Below are 21,225 nucleotides of genomic sequence, written 5' to 3'. Positions count from 1 at the left end.
CCCTAACATTTATTGCCCCCTGTGCTGTGCCCTTCACATATAATGCCCCCGTTCTTTGCCCCTCACATATAATGCCCCCATCATGCGCCCCTCACATATAATGCCCCGTGCTGTGCCCTTCACATTTAATGCCCCTGTTTTTTGCCCCTCATATATAATGCCCCCATCATGCGCCCCTCACATATAATGCCCCGTGCTGTGCCCTTCACATATAATGCCCCCGTTTTTTTTGCCCCTCACATATAATGCCCCCATCATGCGCCCCTCACATATAATGCCCCCTGTGCTGTGCCCCTCACATATAAAGCCCCCTGTGCTGTGCCCCTCACATATAATGCCCCCATCCTGTCCCCTCAGGGGGCATTATATGTGAGGGGCACAGGACAGGGGGCATTTTATGTTTGGGGCACATGACAGGAGCATTATTTGTGAGGGGCACAGCACAGGGGGCATTATATGTGAGGGGTCCATGACGGGGGCATTATATGTGAAGGGCGCATGATGGCGGCATTATATATGAGGGGTGCATGATGGGGGCATTATATATGAGGGGTGCATTATGGGGCATTATATGTGGGCACAGCACAGGGGGCATTATGTGAAGGGCACAGCATAGGGGGCATTATATGTGTGGGGCAAAGCACGGGCATTATATGTGTGGAGCACAGCACAGGGGGCATTATATGAAATAATGCCTCCTGTGCTGTGCCCCTCACATATAATGGCCCCTGTGCTGTGCCCCTCACATATAATGCCCCCTGTGCTGTGCTCCACACATATAATGCCCCCTGTGCTGTGCCCCTCACATATAATGCCCCCTGTGCTATGCCCCTCACATTTAATGCCCTCTGTGCTGTGCCCTACACATATAATTTATATGTGTGGGACACAGCACAGGGGGCATTATATGTGAGGGGCACAGCACAGGGGGGCCCCCTGCCATGTGCTCTTCCCATATAATGCCCCCTGTGCTTTGCCCTGTAGCCCCTCACATTAAATATTCCCTTTTCCCAAGTTTTTAAATCCCCCTCCCCCTCCTCCTGTACGATATAGTTCCCCAAATCCCCTGGGCCCTGAGCATACTCTTCAGTACTTACAGTATGCGGGCTGCGGGGACAGGATCTCCGGGCGCCGGCGCGATGATGTGACGTCATCGCGCCGGCCTCTAGTGGATCGCGTCCCCGTAGCTCACACGCTGTGTAATCCCATCGTGTGAAAGGTTAGTGAATGGTGGAGCTGGAGCTTACAGCTTCGACTCCACCATGCAAGGTGGTGGGGCGGGTGCACCATGCTGCAATCTCGGGGTGGGGGGGGGGGCAATTGCCCCGTTGCCCCCCCCCCCCCTGGATCCGCCACTGATGTGTGTACACACATACAGTCATGGCCGTAATTGTTGGAACCCCTGAAATTTTTTAAGAAAATAAAGTATTTCTCACAGAAAAGGATTGCAGTAACACATGTTTTGCTGTACACATGTTTATTCCCTTTATGGGTATCAGAACTAAACCAAAAAAGGGAGGAAAAAAAGCAAAATGGACATAATGTCCCACCAAACTCCAAAAATAGGCTGGACAAAATTATTGGCACCCTTTCAAAATTGTGGAAAAATAAGATTGTTTCAAGTATGTGATGCTCCTTTAAACTCATCTGATGCAAGTAACCGGTGTGGGCAATATAAAAATCAGACCTCAAAGCAGTTAAAAAGGAGAGAAGTTCACTTAGTCTTTCATTGTGTGTCTGTGTGTGCCACACTAGGCATGGACAACAGAAAGAGAAGAGAACTGTCTGAGGACTTGAGAACCAAAATTGTGGAAAAATATCAACAATCTCAAGTTTACAAGTACATCTCCAGAGATCTAGATTTGCCTTTGTTCACAGTGTGCAACATTATCAAGAAGTTTGCAACCCATGGCACTGTAGCTAATCCCCCTGGGCGTGGATGGAAGAGAAAAATTGATGAAAGGTGTCAATGCAGAATATTCCAGATGGTGGATAAGCAGCCCCAAACAAGTTCCAAAGATATTCAAGCTGTCCTGCAGGCTGAGGGAGCATCAGTGTCAGTGCGAATTATCCGTCAACCTTTAAATGAAATGAAACGCTATGGCAGGAGACCCAGGAGGATCCTACCGCTGACAGAGACATACAAAAGCAAGACTACATTTTGCCAAAATGAACTTGAGTAAGCCAAAATCATTCTGGGAAAACGTCTTGTGGACAGATGAGACCAAGATTTGGACTTTTTGGTAAAGCACATCATTCTACTGTTTATCAAAAATAAGGCCTGCGAAGAAAAGAACACAGTACCTACAGTGAAATATGGTGGAGGTTCAATGATGTTTGTGGTTGTTTTGCTGCCTTTGGCACTGGGTGCATGGCATCATGAAATCTGAGGCTTACCAATGTATTTTGGGTCACACTGTCCAGCCCAGTGTCAGAAAGCTGGGTTTGCGTCCTTTGCGGGATCTTTGGTCTTCCAGCAGGACAATGGCCCGAAACATACGTCAAAAAGCCCCCAGAAATGAAGGGCAACAAATCGCTGGAGAGTTCTGAAGTGGCAGCAATGAGTCCAGATCTAAATCCCATTGAACACCTGTGGAGAAATCTTAAAACTGCTGTTGGGAAAAGGCGCCCTTCCAATAAGAGAGACCTTGAGCAGTTTGCAAAGGAAGAGTGGTCCGACATTCCGGCTGAGAGGTGTAAGAAGTTTATTGATGGTTATAGGAAGTGACTGATTTCAGTAATTTTTTTCTGGAGGGTATGCAACCTAATATTAAGTTAAGGGTGCCAATAATTTTGTCCAGCCCATTTTTGAAGTTTGCTGTGACATTATGTCCAATTTGCTTTTTTTCCTCCCTTTTTTGGTTTAGTTCCAATACACACAAAGGGAAGAAATGTGTGTATAGCAAAACAATCCTTTTCTGTGAGAAATACTTGATTTTCTTGAAAAATTTCAGAGGTACCAACATTTTCGGCCATGACTGTCTATATATGTGTATATATATATATATATATATATATATATATATATATATATATATATGCATTTGAAATGGAAAAAAAAACTGTGAAAGGCAACTAAATAGGCAAAATATACAGTGCCGTGGTAAAGATTTTAATAAGAGAAATAATGCTGGGAAGAGTGTATAGAACTACTTCTGCATTTAAATAATGCTATTTTTCCCTTTGTTTCTTTGTTCTGTTTTTTTATTTTTATTTTATGTAGGATATACTGAAAACAACACTAGAATTTCAAAAGCTAGAAAAACTGGAGTTTGGAGGAAGCAAAGGGAACTCCTTGACTCAACAGGTCGTACATCTTCTAGCAGATTTTGATGAGAGATGCAAAGTGTTCAAAGAAAGCTCACAGGATCCAACAGATTATACAAACCTGGTACTACCTTCCTTAACTAGATCAGCTTCTTATGTGGATTCTTGGGGTCCACTTAAATCTTTTCCAATTCCAATAATACCAACTTGAATAATTTTTGTTTCGTTTTATGGTTAAAAAAAAATTGAAAACTTTATAAAGAAAAAAAAAAGCTTTGTTCATTACCATATTCACCCCTATAACTTAATTTTTTATTTTTCCACCATCAAAGCTGTTAGGGTTTATTTTTTGCGACATGAGCTGTTGTTTTTAACTGCACTAATTATGTTTAGTTCTGGCTTTTTGAAAAATTTTTATTACTTTTTTAAGGGATGTAATTTAACCAAAAATCAGCAATTTTGGCATTTGGAATTTTTTTTTGCGTTTACAACATTCACCATGCAGGATCATAAACATAATAATTTAATAGTTAAGACAATTACACACGCAGTGATACTAAATATGTGTATTTATTTCTTTTTAGATAGCTTACGTAGATCAAGGTAATGCTATTGCATTACATTGATCCATGGAATCTGTGCTCAATTGCTAAGGGCTATGGGGCTATAGGACCACAAGACACCAGGGAATAGCAGCATTTAATATTTAAATGCTGTTCTCTATATAGATCACAGTAATTAACCAGTTAAATGACAGACAACAGACTATCTCCGATGTCCGTCATTGCTGGCAGATGTCAGCAGGCATCTCACGGTTATGATGCCGACCTGACCTGCGGGTCCGCATCATGTCCACTCACCCGACCCATGACATACATATATGTCATGGGTTAGGAAGTGGTTGGGGGCAAACTCGAGCCAAAATTAACTTCTCCCTTATCTATAGGTAGCGATCTCCGGAACAGGACCTCTACTCTCTCAATGAGGAGCATGTGTCATATACCGGTAGACGGCATGCACTCCCTTAATTTCTATGGGAGCGCAGATGATGCCTGAGTGCTTTACTCAGGTCTCTTCATAGAAGCGAAAGGAGCGCGTGCCGTTTACCACACGCACGGTCTCTGAGATCACTGGGGGTCCCAAGCAGTCGGACCCCCAGCGATCAGCTACATATCTCCTGGACCTGTCTGGTGTTGCAGCTGGCATGCGAGATATCAGAAACAAGCCCATTGAGATCAATTGGATTGGTTCTGACAACTGTTTCCTTCTTGTGTTTTACTACCATGCCTGAGAGAAACTCTGCCGGACCATCTGATATTAGGATTGGGGCCTAAGCTGGAGTGCTATTATGGTGTCTTTTATTATATGGTTCAGTAACATGCTGTAACATTCTATTCCCATTTATGTGGCATAATATGAATCTGCAAAATTTTATATATATATATATATATATATATATATATATATATAAAATATTTGGTTAAATCATATGTGTTTTATTACTTATTACAGGAGTTTGAAAATGATTACACAGAGTTTAAAGCCAAAGTTTTAGACCTGGAGACTCAAATTGCAACAATTATATGTCTTGCTTTTAAAGACTGTTCTGGCTTAGAGTCTGCATTCAAGGTAAATTTGTGTATAAGCTTTAAATTGTCACTTTTGTTAACCCCTTAAGGACCAGGAATTTTTGTACTTTAATTTTTTCCTCCTTACCTCTAAAAAATCATAACTCTTTAAACTGTGCACCTAAAAATACATATGATGGCTTATTTTTTGCACCACCAATTCTACTTTGAAGAAATAGATGGTCCAGCGCAGGATAACGTGCAATAAAAGCCAAAATTTATTGTAGATTCAAGCCATAGGACAGCAGGACACAAGCTTACGCGTTTCAGCCGGACAGACCAGCCTTATTCATACTAATTCTACTTTGTAATGACATCAGTAATTTTACCCAAAAAACTACAACAAAACGGGAAAATAAATAATTGTGAAAAAAAAAATTGAAGACAAAACACCCTTTCGTAAATTTTGGGGGCTTCTGTTTTTCGGTAAAAATTACATCTTTATTCTGTTGGTCCATATGATTAAAATGATACCCTACTTATATAGGTTTGACTTTGTGGTACTTCTGGAAAAAATCATAACTATATGCTGGAAAATTCATACGTTTAAAATTGTAATCTTCTGGCCCCTATAACTTTTATATTTTTCCGCATATGGGGCCGTATGCGGGCTCATTTTTTGCGCACAATAGGTACACTTTAACCAGGGTATCTTCATTCCTTCATGATCCTCCTGGTTGCCCTATGGGCAAGAAGAGGCCTTTGACTAACGGTTCAGTTTATTAAAATCCACATGATGTTGTATTTTCACTCCATATTCTCCATATGACTCTTCAATTCTTTATTATTATTGTAGTTACTGGCCATCTCTGGTTATTTTCTTGAAAGACGGACCATATTAGATCTATTCGGACCAAACTTTTTCACACTTCTCCAGATGTATAGTGATGAGCTTGATACATGCAAACTGTTGTATGATGAGCATGTTAAACAGGTCAGTACCAAATCCTTGTAATTTCCTATACTAAACTATGAAATTCATGGAACTGTACTCATACTCTTTATATATTCTTTTTATTACAGATGGAAAATTGTGTCGTACACAAAAATATGCCAATCCTTTCTGGAATCTTGAAATGGACAAAGGAACTCAAGGACAGAATACAGACAATGTGGTCAAATTTCAGATTCATCCAGCATGGGTAAGCTGCTATAGTATACCTTATGTTATTGCTTGTAATTGTGCTGACAAATGTAGGTCAATCTGTGAAATCATTGTATTGTTTTTATTGAATGAGCACACTATTATCAATACTCAGCTTTCTTATATCTGGCATTTCTTAGAAGCATGGAAAGTCCAGAAGCTTCATCCATTTACCAGAAATATATGGAGATGATGACTTTACTAGACCAACATGAAGACAAAGCATATGACCAGTGGATATCTAAAGTTGATGATATTTGCAATTTTAATCTAGACCAACCTCTCTTAAAACGTAACAATGATGACGGTCTTCTCAAAGTCAACTTTGATCCCAAGGTACGTTGTTTTTTAATTATGGAAATAAAAATGAATTAAACTTAGACCTCATGCGCATTAAAGGAGAACTCCGGCAAAAAATTAACTTATCACCTATCCAAAGGATACGGGGTAAGTAGTAGACGGGGCAGGACCCCGGCTCTCTCAGTGGATAGGGGATAAGTTAATTTTTACTGGAGTTCTTCTTTAAAACTGCAATATATGTATATCAGAATATATATTCAAAAGGGTAGTCTACTAGGCTTCGAGTCCCAAAAACAAAACTTGTGAGTTTTTAAAACGGCATCAGTGTACTTTTGCACAGTTTTTGAAGAAACTCAGTAGGAAGGTTGTTCCAAACGTCTTGTTGAATTAATCACATATTCTTTCTGGATGTGGGCTTGCTGAAATCTGTCTTTCTCTTCATGTAATCTAAGACTGACTCAATAATATTAAGATTAGTGCTCTGTGGGGGACATATCATCCCTTCCAGGATTCTTTGTTCTTTATGACATTGATTGCATGTTTGGCTTTATTATCCTGCTGCAGAATGTACTTAAAGCCAATCAGACAAATCCCTGATGGTATTAAATAACTAATAAGTATCTACCTGTATTTCTCAGCATTGAGAACACCACTTAAGCTTCGTTCACATCAGGAATTGTGCCTAGACATTTTGGGAAACTGTGACAATGACGATATATCCATTCCTTTCCATGGCCCGGGTTTGAGTCATTTTCCTAGCTTTGGCTCGGACTGAGAAGTGTGGTTTGCTGCACTTTCAGAGACCAAACTTTAATGCGTTCTGAAAATTAACTAAATGTAGTCACTAGCTGACTACATTGGGGCTATTGAAATGAACTGGGCCCATGCCTGTCTGAGCATGTAAACGTTGGCATGTCATTTTGTTTCCTGACGTATCCATGCCTCGGTGGCACAAATAGTGGTGTAGACCTAAGCTAATCCTGTCCAAATCCCCAACTCTATTTGCTGAAATGCAGCCCCAAACTTGATTCCAACTTGATTTACTGTTGCTTGCAGACACTCATTATTGTACCGCTTATTATTTTACCTCTCTACAGCCCTTCTGTGAGCTACCGTATTTTTCGACGTATAAGACGCACTTTTTCTTCCCCAAAACTGGGGGGGGGGGAGTTGGTGCGTCTTATACGGCGAATACACACCTATCGCAGCGGTCCCTGCGGCCATCAACGGCCGGGACCCGCGGCTAATACAGGACATCACCGATCGCAATGATGCCCTGTATTAATCCTTCTGAAGCGAAAGTGACACTAACCCGGCTGCTCAGTCGGGCTGTTCGGGACCGCCGTGGTGAAATCACGGCATCCCGAACAGCTCACAGGACACCGGGAGGGACCTTACCTGCCTCCTCGGTGTCTGCTCTGGGCCGGGATCCCCTGCATGGCCGGCGCTCTCCTTCGTCGTCATCACGTCGTCGCGCACGCCGTCCCGTCATCCAATAGGAGCGGCGTGCGTAGCGACGTGATGAAAGCGATGGAGAGCGTGGATTCCGGGGAAGAAGACGTCCGGAGCGTCGGTGACAGCACGGGGACGTGGCGACAGCGATGGAGCGACATCCAGGGCAGTGGTGACGAGCGGTGACGGGTCAGGAGCGGCGGAGACACGTGAGTATTACCTCCTATACCAGTGGTCTTCAACCTGCGGACCTCCAGAAGTTGCAAAACTACAACTCCCAGCAAGCCCTACAACTCCCAGGCATGCTGGGAGTTGTAGTTTTTCAACATCTTGAAGTCCGCAGGTTGAAGATCACTGTTGGGTTCAGAATCTTTTTTTTCTAGATTTTGCACCTTTAAAATTGGGTGCGTCTTATATGCCTGTGCGTCCTATAGGGCGAAAAATACGGTAACTACTTTCTGTTACAGACAAATAATTCAAATTTTAACTCTTCAGTCTTAAGTACCTTCTGGCATTTTTTTTGTACCCCCTTTCAAGCTTTTTCGGATACTGACAGCCACAAATATTGATTTGATTTACATTTCTCTTCTTTTAATTCTCTTTTGCATTTTGTTATTTGACAAAAATAAACTTCTATTTTTGAATGTTTTCTTTGTTTGAAGCAGGTTTTTTACACCTACTTTAAGCTTTTGTAGAGTACTGTATATACAGACATAATATCAGACATAATATATACAGACGTAGGGTGCGTCATAATTGGGAGCATGCTACATTGTCTTCATGATGGGCTACACTATTGGTGTAGCGCATCATGGAAAGTACATATACAGTATATTTGACTTTGACTATTTTGTTTCTGTCTTATTGTATCTATCTTATTGTATCTTCTTGTAGTTGGTAGCAGTGCTACAGGAAGTGAAATATCTTCAAATACTGAATCATACAGATCTGCCCAAAGCTGCTTTAAGTATCTTTGCAAAGAAGGAAATCCTACACAAGGTATGTTTGTTTCATGGTAAAACTTTTGACATTTTTAATTATAAATTACTGACTGTCATAACAAGTACCATACCGTTTACCTGATAAAATCAAGTTAGACCACGACCACGTTTTTGCCTGCTGTCTGGAAACCGCATACGGCCGAAAAAGCAGCCGACCGGAGGCTGCGGTTCACTCCGGTCAGCTCATAGACATACGTTAACTACGGTTTCCGAATACGGCTGAGTGCGGGCGCCACGATTAAGCCCCGCCCACCCCTCCTCCCAGCCATATACGGGAACCGCAGTTCAAATCGTAGTGTGAACCCAGCCTTATAGCATTAAAAATATTTTTCCAAATTAGCACCAAAAATCAACGTACTTACTTGTTTGGGATAGTCGCTATTATTAGTTGACAACCATCTTATAAGAAAGAGGATTTGTTTTAATGTAAAGTTTTTAATTTTAGGTTTACAATTTGAAAACAAAGTTGTGTAAAAAGTATCTGTAATTGATATCCACCATGTAAAAACAGTCCCTTCCTATACACTCTCTCTGAGCCAGAGTGGAGAAAACATAGCTTAGCTGTCCAAAATTGCCTCCAGCAATAAAAGCTGATGATCCTGGGGTTTCAGAAGCTAGACTTATGTTGATCAACAAGCTGAATATATTACAATAGGGGGTTGATTCCTTGAGTAAACCCATTAACCATGCTTTAACAAATTTTGAGTAACTATGTGAACTAGGTAACCGAATACACAAGTATTGGTAGTACTTTCAGTAAGTAAGAAATAGACACTTACATTGATGTGATCTAAGGTGATACAAGGTGCTCAACTCCAAGTGCAGTTGTGCACCTACGTTGGAGTGGAGGACCTGCACCTATGGATCACAATGTGGTTTCACAACTGTGGTTAATGTAAACAATGACATTAGCTAACCCTCAAAACTGATGTCAAATTGAGACATTAGCCAGTATATGCTTATATGAAGGACACACTTGAGCCCGCACACCACGCCAAGGTTTCTCAAATGGTGCGGGTCCTATCAACTAACCTACCTGGCCAGATAAATAAAACCAGGAACCAAATTACGGCAGCCATAGGCCCGACTTGCAGATTGCTCCTCAGTCACCTCCAGTGTGAATCTAAGCACACATACAATGGGAGGGAGTAGATAAGCTACAAGCCCCACCCTGGTTGGTTCATTTATAGCAGGCCTCACAGGTGAAACCCTAATGCTACCCAGCAAGATTAAAGGGTGCATTAGTATAAGCCTTAAGCAAAGACCTAACGGCTTATATTTGCATGAACATGGTTATAGCAGGAAAACTCAACCCCAAGTGCAGTTGTGCACCTTTGCTGGGGCGGAGGTCCTGCACTTGTAAACCGTTGCTAAGAGTGATCCCCAGCAAAAAATTCATACAATGGAGGATGCCTGCAAATGGTCACAAGTACCACAATGGCATCCTGACACCAGATAAATGTGTATGTGGATGCATTAAACATGACTGACTTTAAACAAACACTTACATTGATGTGATCTAAGGTGATACGTAAGAAATAGACTTTAACAAAGCCTACATAAGGATACCATCCACATGGTCATTGCACCTACAGTGGGGAAAAAAAGTATTTAGTCAGCCGCCAATTGTGCAAGTTCTCCCACTTAAAATGATGAGAGAGGCCTGTAATTTTCATCATAGGTATACCTCAACTATGAGAGACCTAATGAGAAAAAAAATCCATAAAATCACATTGTCTGATTTTTTAAGAATTTAATTGCAAATTTTGGTGGAAAAGAAGTATTTGGTCAGTAACAAAAGTTCATCTCAATACTTTGTTATATGCCCTTTGTTGGCAATGACAGAAGTCAAATGTTTTCTGTAAGTCTTTACAAGGTTTTCACACACTGTTGTGGGTATTTTGGCTCATTCCTCCATGCAGATCTCCTCTAGAGCAGTGATGTTTTGGGGCTGTTGCTGGGCAACACAGACTTTCACTCCCTCCAAAGGTTTTCTATGGGGTTGAAATCTGGAGACTGGCTAGGCCACTCCGGGACCTTTAAATTATTGTTACAAAGCCACTTTTTCTTGCCGGGGTGGTGTGTTTGGGATTATTGTTATGCTGAAAGACCCAGCCATGTTTCATCTTCAATGCCCTTGCTGATGGAAGGAGGTCTTCCCTCAAAATCTCACAATACATGGCCCCATTCATTTTTTTCTTTACACGGATCAGTCATCCTGGTCCCTTAGCAGAAGAACAACCCCAAAGGATAATGTTTACACCCCCATGCTTCACAGTAGGTATGGTGTTCTTTGGATGCAACTCAGCATTCTTTCTCCTCCAAACACAACGACTTGACTTCTTACCAAAAAGTTCTACTTTGGTTTCATCTGACCATATGACATTCTCCCAATACACTTCTGGATCATTCAAAGGCTCTATAACAATCTTCAGACAGGCCTGGACATGTACTGGCTTAAGCAGGGGGACACATCAGACACTGCATGATTTGAGTCCCTGGCGGCGTAGTGTGTTACTGATGGTAGCCTTTGTTACTTTGGTCCCAGCTCTCTGCAGGTCATTCACTAGGCTCCCCCCCCCCCCTGTGTGGTTCTGGAATTTTTGCTCACCATTCTTGTGATGATTTTGACACCACAGGGTGAGATCTTGCGTGGAGCCCCAGATTGAGGGAAATTATCATTGGTCTTCTATGTCTTCCATTTTCTAATAATTGCTCCCACAGTTGATTTCTTCACACCAAGCTGCTTGCCTATTGCAGATTCAGTCTTCCCAGCCTGGTGTAGGTCTACAATTTTGTTTCTGGTATCCTTTGACAGCTCTTTGGTCTTGGCCATAGTGGAGTTTGGAGTATGACTGTTTGAGGTTGTGGACAGGTGTCTTTAATACTGATAACAAGTTCAAACAGGTGCCATTAATACAGGTAACAAGTGGAGGACAGAGGAGACTCTTAAAGAAGAAGTTACAGGTCTGTGAGAGCCAGAAATCTTGCTTGTTTGTAGGTGACCAAATACTTTGCAAATAAAATCAGACAACATGCATTTCTCATTATGTTTTATTTATGTTATAGTTGAAGTTTACCTATGATGAAAATTACAGGCCTCTCTCATCTTTCTAAGTGGGAGAACTTTCACAATTGGTGGCTGACTAATTACCTTTTTCCCCACTGTATCTCTTGCTTGCTGCAACTATTCACATATTGTAATTATTATGTTAGGCTGGGCTCACACCAGCCATTTTCCTTTTATTGTTCTACTTCAAAAACTATGCTCACAGATCTGTTTTACGCCAGACACCAGTAGCGCCCAACTGGCCCATTGACTTTATTAGGGTCTTCAGGATTTCTGGCATGGTGTCTGGTATTTTGGAAGGTACTTACAATGGTGGAATCCAACAGAGCCTTCAACACATATATAAACCCAGCCCTGAGATAGGTTGGAACACAACATACACCACCAGGTCTTCACTGGGTCTCAACAGATCCCATTGACTTGAATGGGGTCTGTTGGGGATTCGGTAACTTACCAGAGAAAAAATATTGCATGCGCTATTTTGTTCTCCGCTAAACTCCTGTTGTTATAACGGACTTGCCAATAGAGCATGCATTGGTTCGTGGCTTTGGGGTAGAATTAGATTTGGCTTCAAAGGTTATACAACCAGTTAAATATCTGCAGACCATGCATCTGAGATACAAAATGGCTGCCACCATGTGGCCTAGTGAATACAATATATTCAAAGGCCAGACACTTAACTAAGCAGTATTACCGGAGACCAAATGCATTCATAAACACCCCACAGACCAACCTATTTGTTAAGAATTTTGGAAGAGTTATATCCTAATATCCAATGCACAAATTAACACTACACACCCAAACACTGGCAGAAATAAACATAGCAACATAGTTCATAAGGTTGAAAAAAGACCAGAGTCCATCACGTTCAACCTATATCCCTAATGAGTCCCTACTGAGTTAATCCAGAGGAAGGCAAAAAAAAAAAAAAAACTCATACTAGAGGTAAAAAATTCCTTCCTGACTTCAAATATGGCAGTCAGAATAAATCCCTGGATCAACAGTCTCTCCCTATAATTCTAATTTACATAAAGATGTTTAATATACAACTACCTAAACACACTCTAATACTAATAGCTAGAAACTTAAATCTGCAGTGTAAGGAAACACATATGCAACAATTATAGCAGAAGACACGATCTGTTGGCTATTTGGGTGGATTTTCCTTAATCTATACAACTATTATATATAAAACACACAAAAGAATATAACTGAAAATACTTAGCTTCGGGGCACCCTTATGGCAAGTATCAGCAACAAAGACAGGCATGGGAGTAGCTGCAGTCCTTTGTCTTAGGATCAGGCCCAAACAGGAAGTTGAAAGGGAGTTGGTGTCCCACCAGGAAGTTGAATGGAAGGGGTTATTGTTGCTGGCCCGGAAGAAAAAGAGAGTTTGGTCCCCTTCAATGGGCTTTTATTATGTTTTCTCCACCCATTATCCAGTCCACAGGTGGTCTTTGACTAATGTTACAAAATCCCACCCACCTGTGAACATGCCTAGGAGACCCCAGGTAAGAGACTCCATCCTGCCTTTGTCTAACTAAATCCATGTGGCTTTCTGTTAGAGGATCATAAAATAGACTGCCATAACAGAGCGCCATAGAGCTCAACAGCAACGTGAAGAAGCCCTATCCTATGTCATCAATGTCACATTGTAAAATAAGATATACTTGGTACTCTGAATATATCATTATACAGTTACAATTAGTTATTGTCAATATGTGTCATACGTGTTAGACAGAGCTGGGAGCAAAAATGGTAGGCTTTCACAAAATTTCACTTCTATGCAATTTTTTTTTTAACTAAAATGAATATATTACATTATATTAATAGCAAAAGTTTAATATTATAATTTTTTCTTTTAAAGTATATGGGCAGCTTGGAGCTTATGGTCCATTGGTATAATACAGTGAAGACGACTGTGCTGGAAGTAGAATACCCCTTGATTAAGGATGACATGGCGGCTATCGATGAACAGCTGAGAGCTGCAGAGGAACGATACACATGGAACAGTGAAGACTGTTGGGATTACATTGTTCAAGTCAAGTCTGTAATCTATGATCTGGAAAGGAGGTTACAGAAATCTAAAGATAATATAACAACAATGCAGCAGATTATGAATTCCTGGGCTGAACAGGCATTGTTTTCACGGAAAGAAAACAAAAAAGAATCTCTTCTCAATCTTGAAGATAAAAATGAAAGATTAAGTAAAAAGTATAAATCTATCCAAGAAGATGGCTATAAATTACGCAGTCTTGCGGAGGTACTTTGTTGGTGTCTTTAAATTTTTTTTTTTTATAGAGCTATACTATAGGTATTATGTAGTCACTATGTTCTCAGTGGAAAGTCTTATTTAAGTCAAACAGACAAAATAATTTTAATACTTGAAGATCCTGATAGAATTTGTAAGATATAGTTAAAAGAATAATTACTATTCCTATTTAGATACACACATAAGAGTCAAAAATATTTAAGAAAATCAGTGGGTAGGATAGGGTAAACTGTATCTTAAATATATTCTATCATCTAATAGATAACAATGAGATCAGTTGAAAGTCAAAGTAAGTCTACCACAAGTTTTTCAGGATATTTCAGGGTAGGAAACACAGATAGCATCACACCTGTGATGGTGCTGTTTTTTTTTTCCGGTTGAAAACTTTTTTTTTTTTTAATCAACTGATACCAGAAAGTTAAACAGATTTGTAAATCGCTTCTATTAAAAAAAATCTTAATCCTTCCAGTACTTATTAGCTGCTGAATACTACAGAGGAAATGTTCTTTTCTTTTTGGTACACAGGGCTCTCTGCTGAAATGACGAGCATAGTGCTCTCTGCTGACATCTCTGGCCATTTTAGGAACTGTCCAGAGCAGCATATGTTTGCTATGGGGATTTGCTCCTACTCTGGACAGTTCTTAAAATGGACAGAGGTATCAGCAGAGAGCACTGTTGTCATGATGTTAGCAGAGAGCACTGTGTTCTAAAAAGTAGTATTCAGCAGCTAATAAGTACTGGAAGGATTAAGATTTTTTAATATAAGTAATTTACAAATCTGTTTAACTTTCTGGCACCAGTTGATAAAAAAAAAAGGTTTTCCACCGGAGTACCCCTTTAAGGACCCAGGGCGTATGGGTATGCCCTGGTTCCTTGGTACTTAAGGACCCAGGGCGTGCCTGTACACCTGTGGGAATTTTGGTCCCTGCCGCGCGCAGGGCGGGGACCGGACCGGGATGACTGCACCTGAGACCGGAAATTCCGGGTCAATGGGGTCTCTGGTGACCCGGAAAAAAAGGTGAAATGGGGTGTCCGAGCATGTGATACATCGGTTGGAAAGACCAACCAATTACTGCCTTGCTGGGCGGTAATCGTGGCGACCGGGGTCAGTCGGGGTCTCCGACCTCTCCCTTGTCCGACGGGGATCCCCTGAGATGTTGCAGCGGTCCCAGCGGCAGGATACAGCAGGAGGGGAGGCTCCTGTTGCTTAGCAACAACTCTCAGTATGCACAGCCAAGGGCATGCTGGGAGTTGTAGTTTTGCAACAACAGGAGTTCCAACTACAACTTCCAGCATGCCCTTTGGTAGTCTATGCATGCTGGGGGTTGTAGTTATGCAACAACTGGAGGCACATTTTTTCTGTGAAAATGTGTGCATCCAGCTGTTGCATAACTACAACTCCCAGCATGCACAGACTACCAAAGGGCATGCTGGGAGTTCTAGCAGTGTGCCTCCAGCTGTTGCAAAACTACAACTCTCAACACTCCCTTCGACTGTCAGTGCATGCTGAGTGTTGCAGACACAGCTGGAGACACATTGGTTGTGAAACAGAGTTTGTGTCCTAACTCAGTGTTTTGTAACCAGTGTGCCTCTAGCTGTTGCAAAACTACAACTCCTAGCATGTACTGAGACTGTACATGCTGGGAGTTCCAGTTTTGCAACAGCTGGAGGCACACTGGTTGCAAAACACTGAGTTAAGTAACAAACTCTGTGTTGCGCAACCAATATGCCTCCAGCTGTTGCATAGCTACACCTCCCAGCATGTATGGTCTGTCAGTGCATGCTGGGAGTTGTAGTTATGCAACAGCTAAAGGTTTGCCCCCCCCCATGTGAATGTACAGAGTACAGTTTACTGCGGCAAGTTTGAGATGCGGCAAATTTTCCGCCGCAGCTCAAACTCCCAGCGAGAAATGTACCCTAAAAATACTACACTACACTACACAAAATAAAAAGTAAAACACTACATATACATATACCCCTACACAGTCATAACCCCCCCCCCCCCCCCCCAATAAAAAAATAAAAAGTCTTGTACTGCACTGTTTCCAAAATGGAGCCTCCAGCTATTGAAAAACAACAACTCCCAGTCTGACTGTCAAGGCTTGCTGGTAGTTTTGCAACAGCTGAACAGCTGGAGGCATCCTGTTTGGGAATCACTGCTGAAGGGTGTTTTGGTGGCGGATGCAAATCCCCAAAATAGGCCTCTAATGCGTATGGCACTCTCTCGCTTTGGAGCCCTGTCGTATTTCAAGGCAACGGTTTAGTGCCACATATGGGGTATTTCCGTACTCTGGAGGAATTGCATTACAAATTTTGGGTGGCATTTTCTCCTTTTACCTCTTGTGAAAAGGTAAAGTTGGGGTCTACACTAGCATGTTTGTGTAAAAAAAAAAAAAAAAATTGTTTACACTAACATGCTGGACTTGCCCCATACTTTTAATTTTCACAAGGGGTAAAAGGAAAAAAAGACCCCCAAAATTTGTAATGCAATTTCTCCTGAATACGGAACTACCCCATTTGTGGGTGTAAAGGGATCTGCAGGCGCACAACAAGGCTCAGGAGTGAGAGCACACTATGTACATTTGATGTCTAAATTGGTGACTTGCATGGGGTGGCTGATTTTACAGCGGTTCTGGCATAAACACAAAACAATACCCACATATGACCCCATTTTGGAAACTACATCCCTCACGGAACGTAACAATGGGTATAGTGAGCCTTAACACCCCACAGGTGTTTGACGAATTTTCATTAAGGTTGGATGTGAAAATGAAAAAAAAAAAATTTCACTAAAATGCTGGTGTTACCCAACATTTTTCATTTTCACAAGGGAGAATAGGAAAAAAGCCCCACAAAATTTGTAGCCCCACTTCTTCTTAGTAAGAACATACCCCATATGTGGATGTAAAGGGCTCTGCGGATGAACTACAATGCTCAGAAGAGAAGGAGCACCATTAGGCTTTTGAAGAGAGAATGTGTCCGAAATTGAAGGCCATGTGTGTTTATGGAAGTCGGGGGCCATGTCGGTTTCCAAAGCCCCCATAGTGCCAGAATAGTGGACCCCCCCCCCCACATGTGACCCCATTTTGGAAACTACACCCCTCACAGAATTTAATAAGGGGTGCAGTGAGCATTTACATCCCACAGTTGTCTGACAGATTTTTGGAACAGTGGTCCGTGAAAATGAAAGGTCTGTCAAACGCCAGTGGGGTATAAATGCTCACTGCACCCCTTATTGAATTCTTTGAGGGGTGTAGTTTCCAAAATGGGGGTCACATGTGGGAGGTCCACTGTTCTAGCACCGCGGGGGGCTTTGTAAATGCACATGGCCCCCGACTTCCATTCCAACCAAATTCTCTCTCCAAAAGCTCAATGGCGCTCCTTCTCTTCTGAGCATTGTAGTTTGCCCGCAGAGCACTTTACATCCACATATGGGGTATTTCCATCCTAAGAAGAAATGGGGTTACAAACTTTGGGAGGCTTTTTCTCCTATAACCCCTTGTGAAAATGAACAATTTGGGGTAACACCAGCATTTTAGTGAAAATAATCAAATTTTTCATTTTCACATCCAACTTTAGCAAAAATTTGTCAAACATCTGTGGGGCTCACTGTACCCCTTGTTATGTTCCTTGAGGGGTGTAGTTTCCAAAATAGTATGCCATGTGTTTTTGCTTGCTGTTCTGGCATCATAGGGGCTTCCTAAATGCGGCATGCCCCCCAAAAACCATTTCAGCAAAATTTGCTTTCCAAAATTTTGCCCGTAGTGCACTTGACGTCCACACATGGGGTATTTCCATACTGAGAAGAAATGGGGTTACAAATTTTGGGGGCATTTTTTCCTATTACACCTTGTAAAAATGGTACATTTGTTGGAAAACCAGCTTTTTAGTGAAAAAAAATTTCATTTACACATCCGACTTTAACGGAAAGTCGTCAAACACCTTTGGGGTGTTAAGGCTCACTGTACCCCTTATGTTCCTTGAGGGGTGTAGTTTCCAAAATCTTATGCCATGTTGTTTTTTTTTTTTTTTTGCTGTTCTGGCACCATAGGGGCTTCCTAAATGTGACATGCCCCCAAAAAATATTTCAGAAAAGCTCACTCTCCAAAATCCCATTGTCGCTCCTTCCCTTCTGAGCCCCCTACTGCGCCCGCCGAACACTTTACATACACATATGAAGTATTTCCTTACTCAAGAGAAATTAGGTTACAAATTTTGGGGGGGCTTTTTCTCCTTTTACCCCTTGTAAAAGTTCAAAAACTGGGTCTACAAGAACATGCGAGTGTAAAAAATAAAAATTTAGAATTTTCTCCTTCACTTTGCTGCTATTCCTGTGAAACACCAAAAGAGTTAACACACTTTCTGAATGTCATTTTGAATACTTTGGGGGATGCAGTTTTTATAATGGGGTAATTTATGGGGTATTTCTAAAAAGAAGCCCCTTCAAATCCACTTAAAAATGAACTAGTCCCTGAAAAATTCAGATTTAGAAAATTTTGTGGAAAATTGGAAAATTGCTGCTGAACTTTGAAGCCCTCTGATGCCTTCCAAAAGTAAAATCATGTCAACTTTATGATGAAAATATAAAGTAGACATATTGTATATATGAATCAATATATAATTTTTTTGTTATGTCTATTTTCCATGCAGAGAGTTTCAAAGTTAAAAAAATGCGAAATTTTCAGATTTTTCATAACATTTTTGAATTTTTCACTAACAAATTATGCAAGTGTCGACAAAAATTTACCACTGACATAATGTTGTTTTTGTGACATATTCTACTTTATCGGAATCAGAATGGAAAGTAAAAGCATCCAAGAGTTATTAATGCTTAAAGTGACAGTGGTCAGATGTGCAAAAATGCCTGGTTCCTTAAGGTGAAAATGGGCTGGGTCCTTAAGGGGTTAAATGCATACAAATTAACTGAATTTAGTCTTCTCCACTTAATGTTCATAATATATAAAAAAAACATGTAAACATTTTCTTTTCCATAGGAAAACATGAAACTCTTAAAGGCTGTTCCAGATGTAGACGCATGGAAAATCTATATGGAGTACATGGACGACATTGTGACAGATGGACTGTACAATACCATTTATCGTTCTTTGGAGTTCTTCGTAGACAATACAGATGAAAGATTAAAGCCAGCTCCTTTATTTGAGGCCCAAATGAGTCTTAGCGGTAATGAAATCATGTTTAAGCCCTCCTTACAGAAAGAAGATGGGGATGGTCTCTATGACCTCATGGAGGAGCTTCTAGGTGACATTTTTAAAATATCAGGACAAGTAAAGAGAATTGCAAAACATTTTGGTGAAGACAATTACCAGGTAAATGCCCGTCAGTTCAAAGAAAGTGAAATATGCTAACTGTTAGGGCTTGTTTCTTTGTTTCCACGGTGTTGCTAGGATCTAACAAAAAAGCATATCTAACAGCATAGCTATAAAACTACTTTTAGAAAATATTATAGGCTTGCAAACTCCACAAGGGGGAGGGATTTATCAAAACCTGTGTAGGGTAAAAGTTGACCAGTTGCCCATAGCAACCAATCAGATTGCTTCTTTTATTTCTCAGATGCTCTTTTCAAAATGAAAAAAAAAATGTTTTGTTTCTATGGACAACTGGTCAACTTTTCCTCTGCTCAGGCTTTGATAAATTGTCTCTGAATGCTACTTTATAATGACAATCTGCAGTGTGGGAAATGACTGTAGTCATTCATTATCTCTTCTAAACCTGGCCCAGACCGCCATGATAACTTCTTCCTGTCACAACTCCTCTCTGCAGAGTTTTCTTTGCTACATAATGCACCTCACCGCTTCCTTGGCCACTTTAGGCCTGGAGTCTTTTAGACGACTACTCGGGACCTACGTGTAGGTTGATATGATCCAGTTATGCTAACATTTCCAATTGCTGTTGCCAACAATGCAAATATGTATTTGAGCAAAAAATGTTAATGTACAAAACAATCTTTCATGTATGTGTCCATTAATACTGATAGTCCAGAACTTGTTTATGGGACAGAACAACATTATAGCCTGGAATGTCAAAGCATTTAGACGAATAAAAGGGGGACAGAACAACATTATAGCCTGGAATGTCAAAGCATTTAGACGAATAAAAGGGGTGTTCATATCTAGGACATCTATGGCATATCCAAATAATGTGCCATAAATGTCTGATGCTGGACCTCTAAAAACCTGCAACTACCTAGAGAATGGGGCCTTCTCAGCCCCCTTTGGCCTGTTTGTGGTAAATGGAGGTGGTCAGGAAGCCAAAATAATCTAAGCAGGTTGTTAAACACAGTTTGTGTATCTCCTATACATATGTACTGGAGTTGTGCAAACAGGGCAGCAATAAAAGTTACATTGCTTTCATAATTTAGAAGCATAAACAGCGTAGCTTGTTACATAACCAAATGTAACACTCCTCTACATAAATAAACAAAACAAAAAATTGTATGAAAATCTTAGATTTTATTTTTGTACTCTGTGTAAGGCCTGGGAGATATCTAGCCTAAGAGCTCTCTATATATACCTTTGACAATCCAGCCCTTGATAGGTCCTGTAAATGCCAGATAAATGTTTTGTTCTACTACTAATAAATGCAATGCTCTTATGTTTTTGATCAGCTTACCTGTAACATTATTGCTAATTTTTCCTTCTGAAAACCCACAGAAGGCTAGGTTACTTGTCTCGGCATTGCTATTTTTCGGGTCCATTATAGGAAAAGAAAATAAGGGAGGTGCTGGATAAATCGCATAATGGACACCAAGCGTACCTAATGTACCTCAATGGGGTTCGTTGAGTTTCCACCCTGCTGTCCATCATTTTCAAGATTTTATGGAACCTCCAATGGCAAACTTCCAACACAGATGTAAACTTTGCCTTACCGATGCACCTGAGCTTATGTTGCACTCTGTGTAGCCAAGGTTGCCTGCTAACTGGCACAACCTACATTGCCCACAGTGTGTTAGTTTCCATAACCAGGGGCATAACTATAGAGGGTGCAGTGATAGCAGTTGCATCGGGGCCCTGCTGCCCAAGGTGACCCCAAAGATACCTCTGCCACATAAGAAAACACAAGTTACAGATTTT

General features: G+C 41.0%; 1 protein-coding gene across 3 annotated transcripts in view; it reads left to right on the top strand.

Annotated features, from left to right (window-relative positions):
* Positions 1 to 21,225, top strand: part of DNAH11 (dynein axonemal heavy chain 11) — a 324,054-nt gene that overhangs the window by 56,574 nt on the left and 246,255 nt on the right. For all 3 annotated transcript variants that reach the window (XM_056519699.1, XM_056519698.1, XM_056519697.1), the window contains exons 9-16: positions 3,224 to 3,391; positions 4,780 to 4,896; positions 5,692 to 5,829; positions 5,919 to 6,037; positions 6,180 to 6,375; positions 8,686 to 8,790; positions 13,730 to 14,125; positions 19,129 to 19,461. In XM_056519699.1, coding sequence (XP_056375674.1) covers positions 3,224 to 3,391; positions 4,780 to 4,896; positions 5,692 to 5,829; positions 5,919 to 6,037; positions 6,180 to 6,375; positions 8,686 to 8,790; positions 13,730 to 14,125; positions 19,129 to 19,461 — 1,572 coding nt within the window. The remainder of the gene's footprint in view (positions 1 to 3,223; positions 3,392 to 4,779; positions 4,897 to 5,691; positions 5,830 to 5,918; positions 6,038 to 6,179; positions 6,376 to 8,685; positions 8,791 to 13,729; positions 14,126 to 19,128; positions 19,462 to 21,225) is intronic.

This window comes from Hyla sarda, chromosome 5 (genome assembly GCF_029499605.1).
Source record: "Hyla sarda isolate aHylSar1 chromosome 5, aHylSar1.hap1, whole genome shotgun sequence".
Taxonomy (NCBI): domain Eukaryota; kingdom Metazoa; phylum Chordata; class Amphibia; order Anura; family Hylidae; genus Hyla; species Hyla sarda.
The sequence above is the reverse complement of the archived record's forward strand: the minus strand, read 5'-3'. Positions and strand labels throughout refer to the sequence as shown.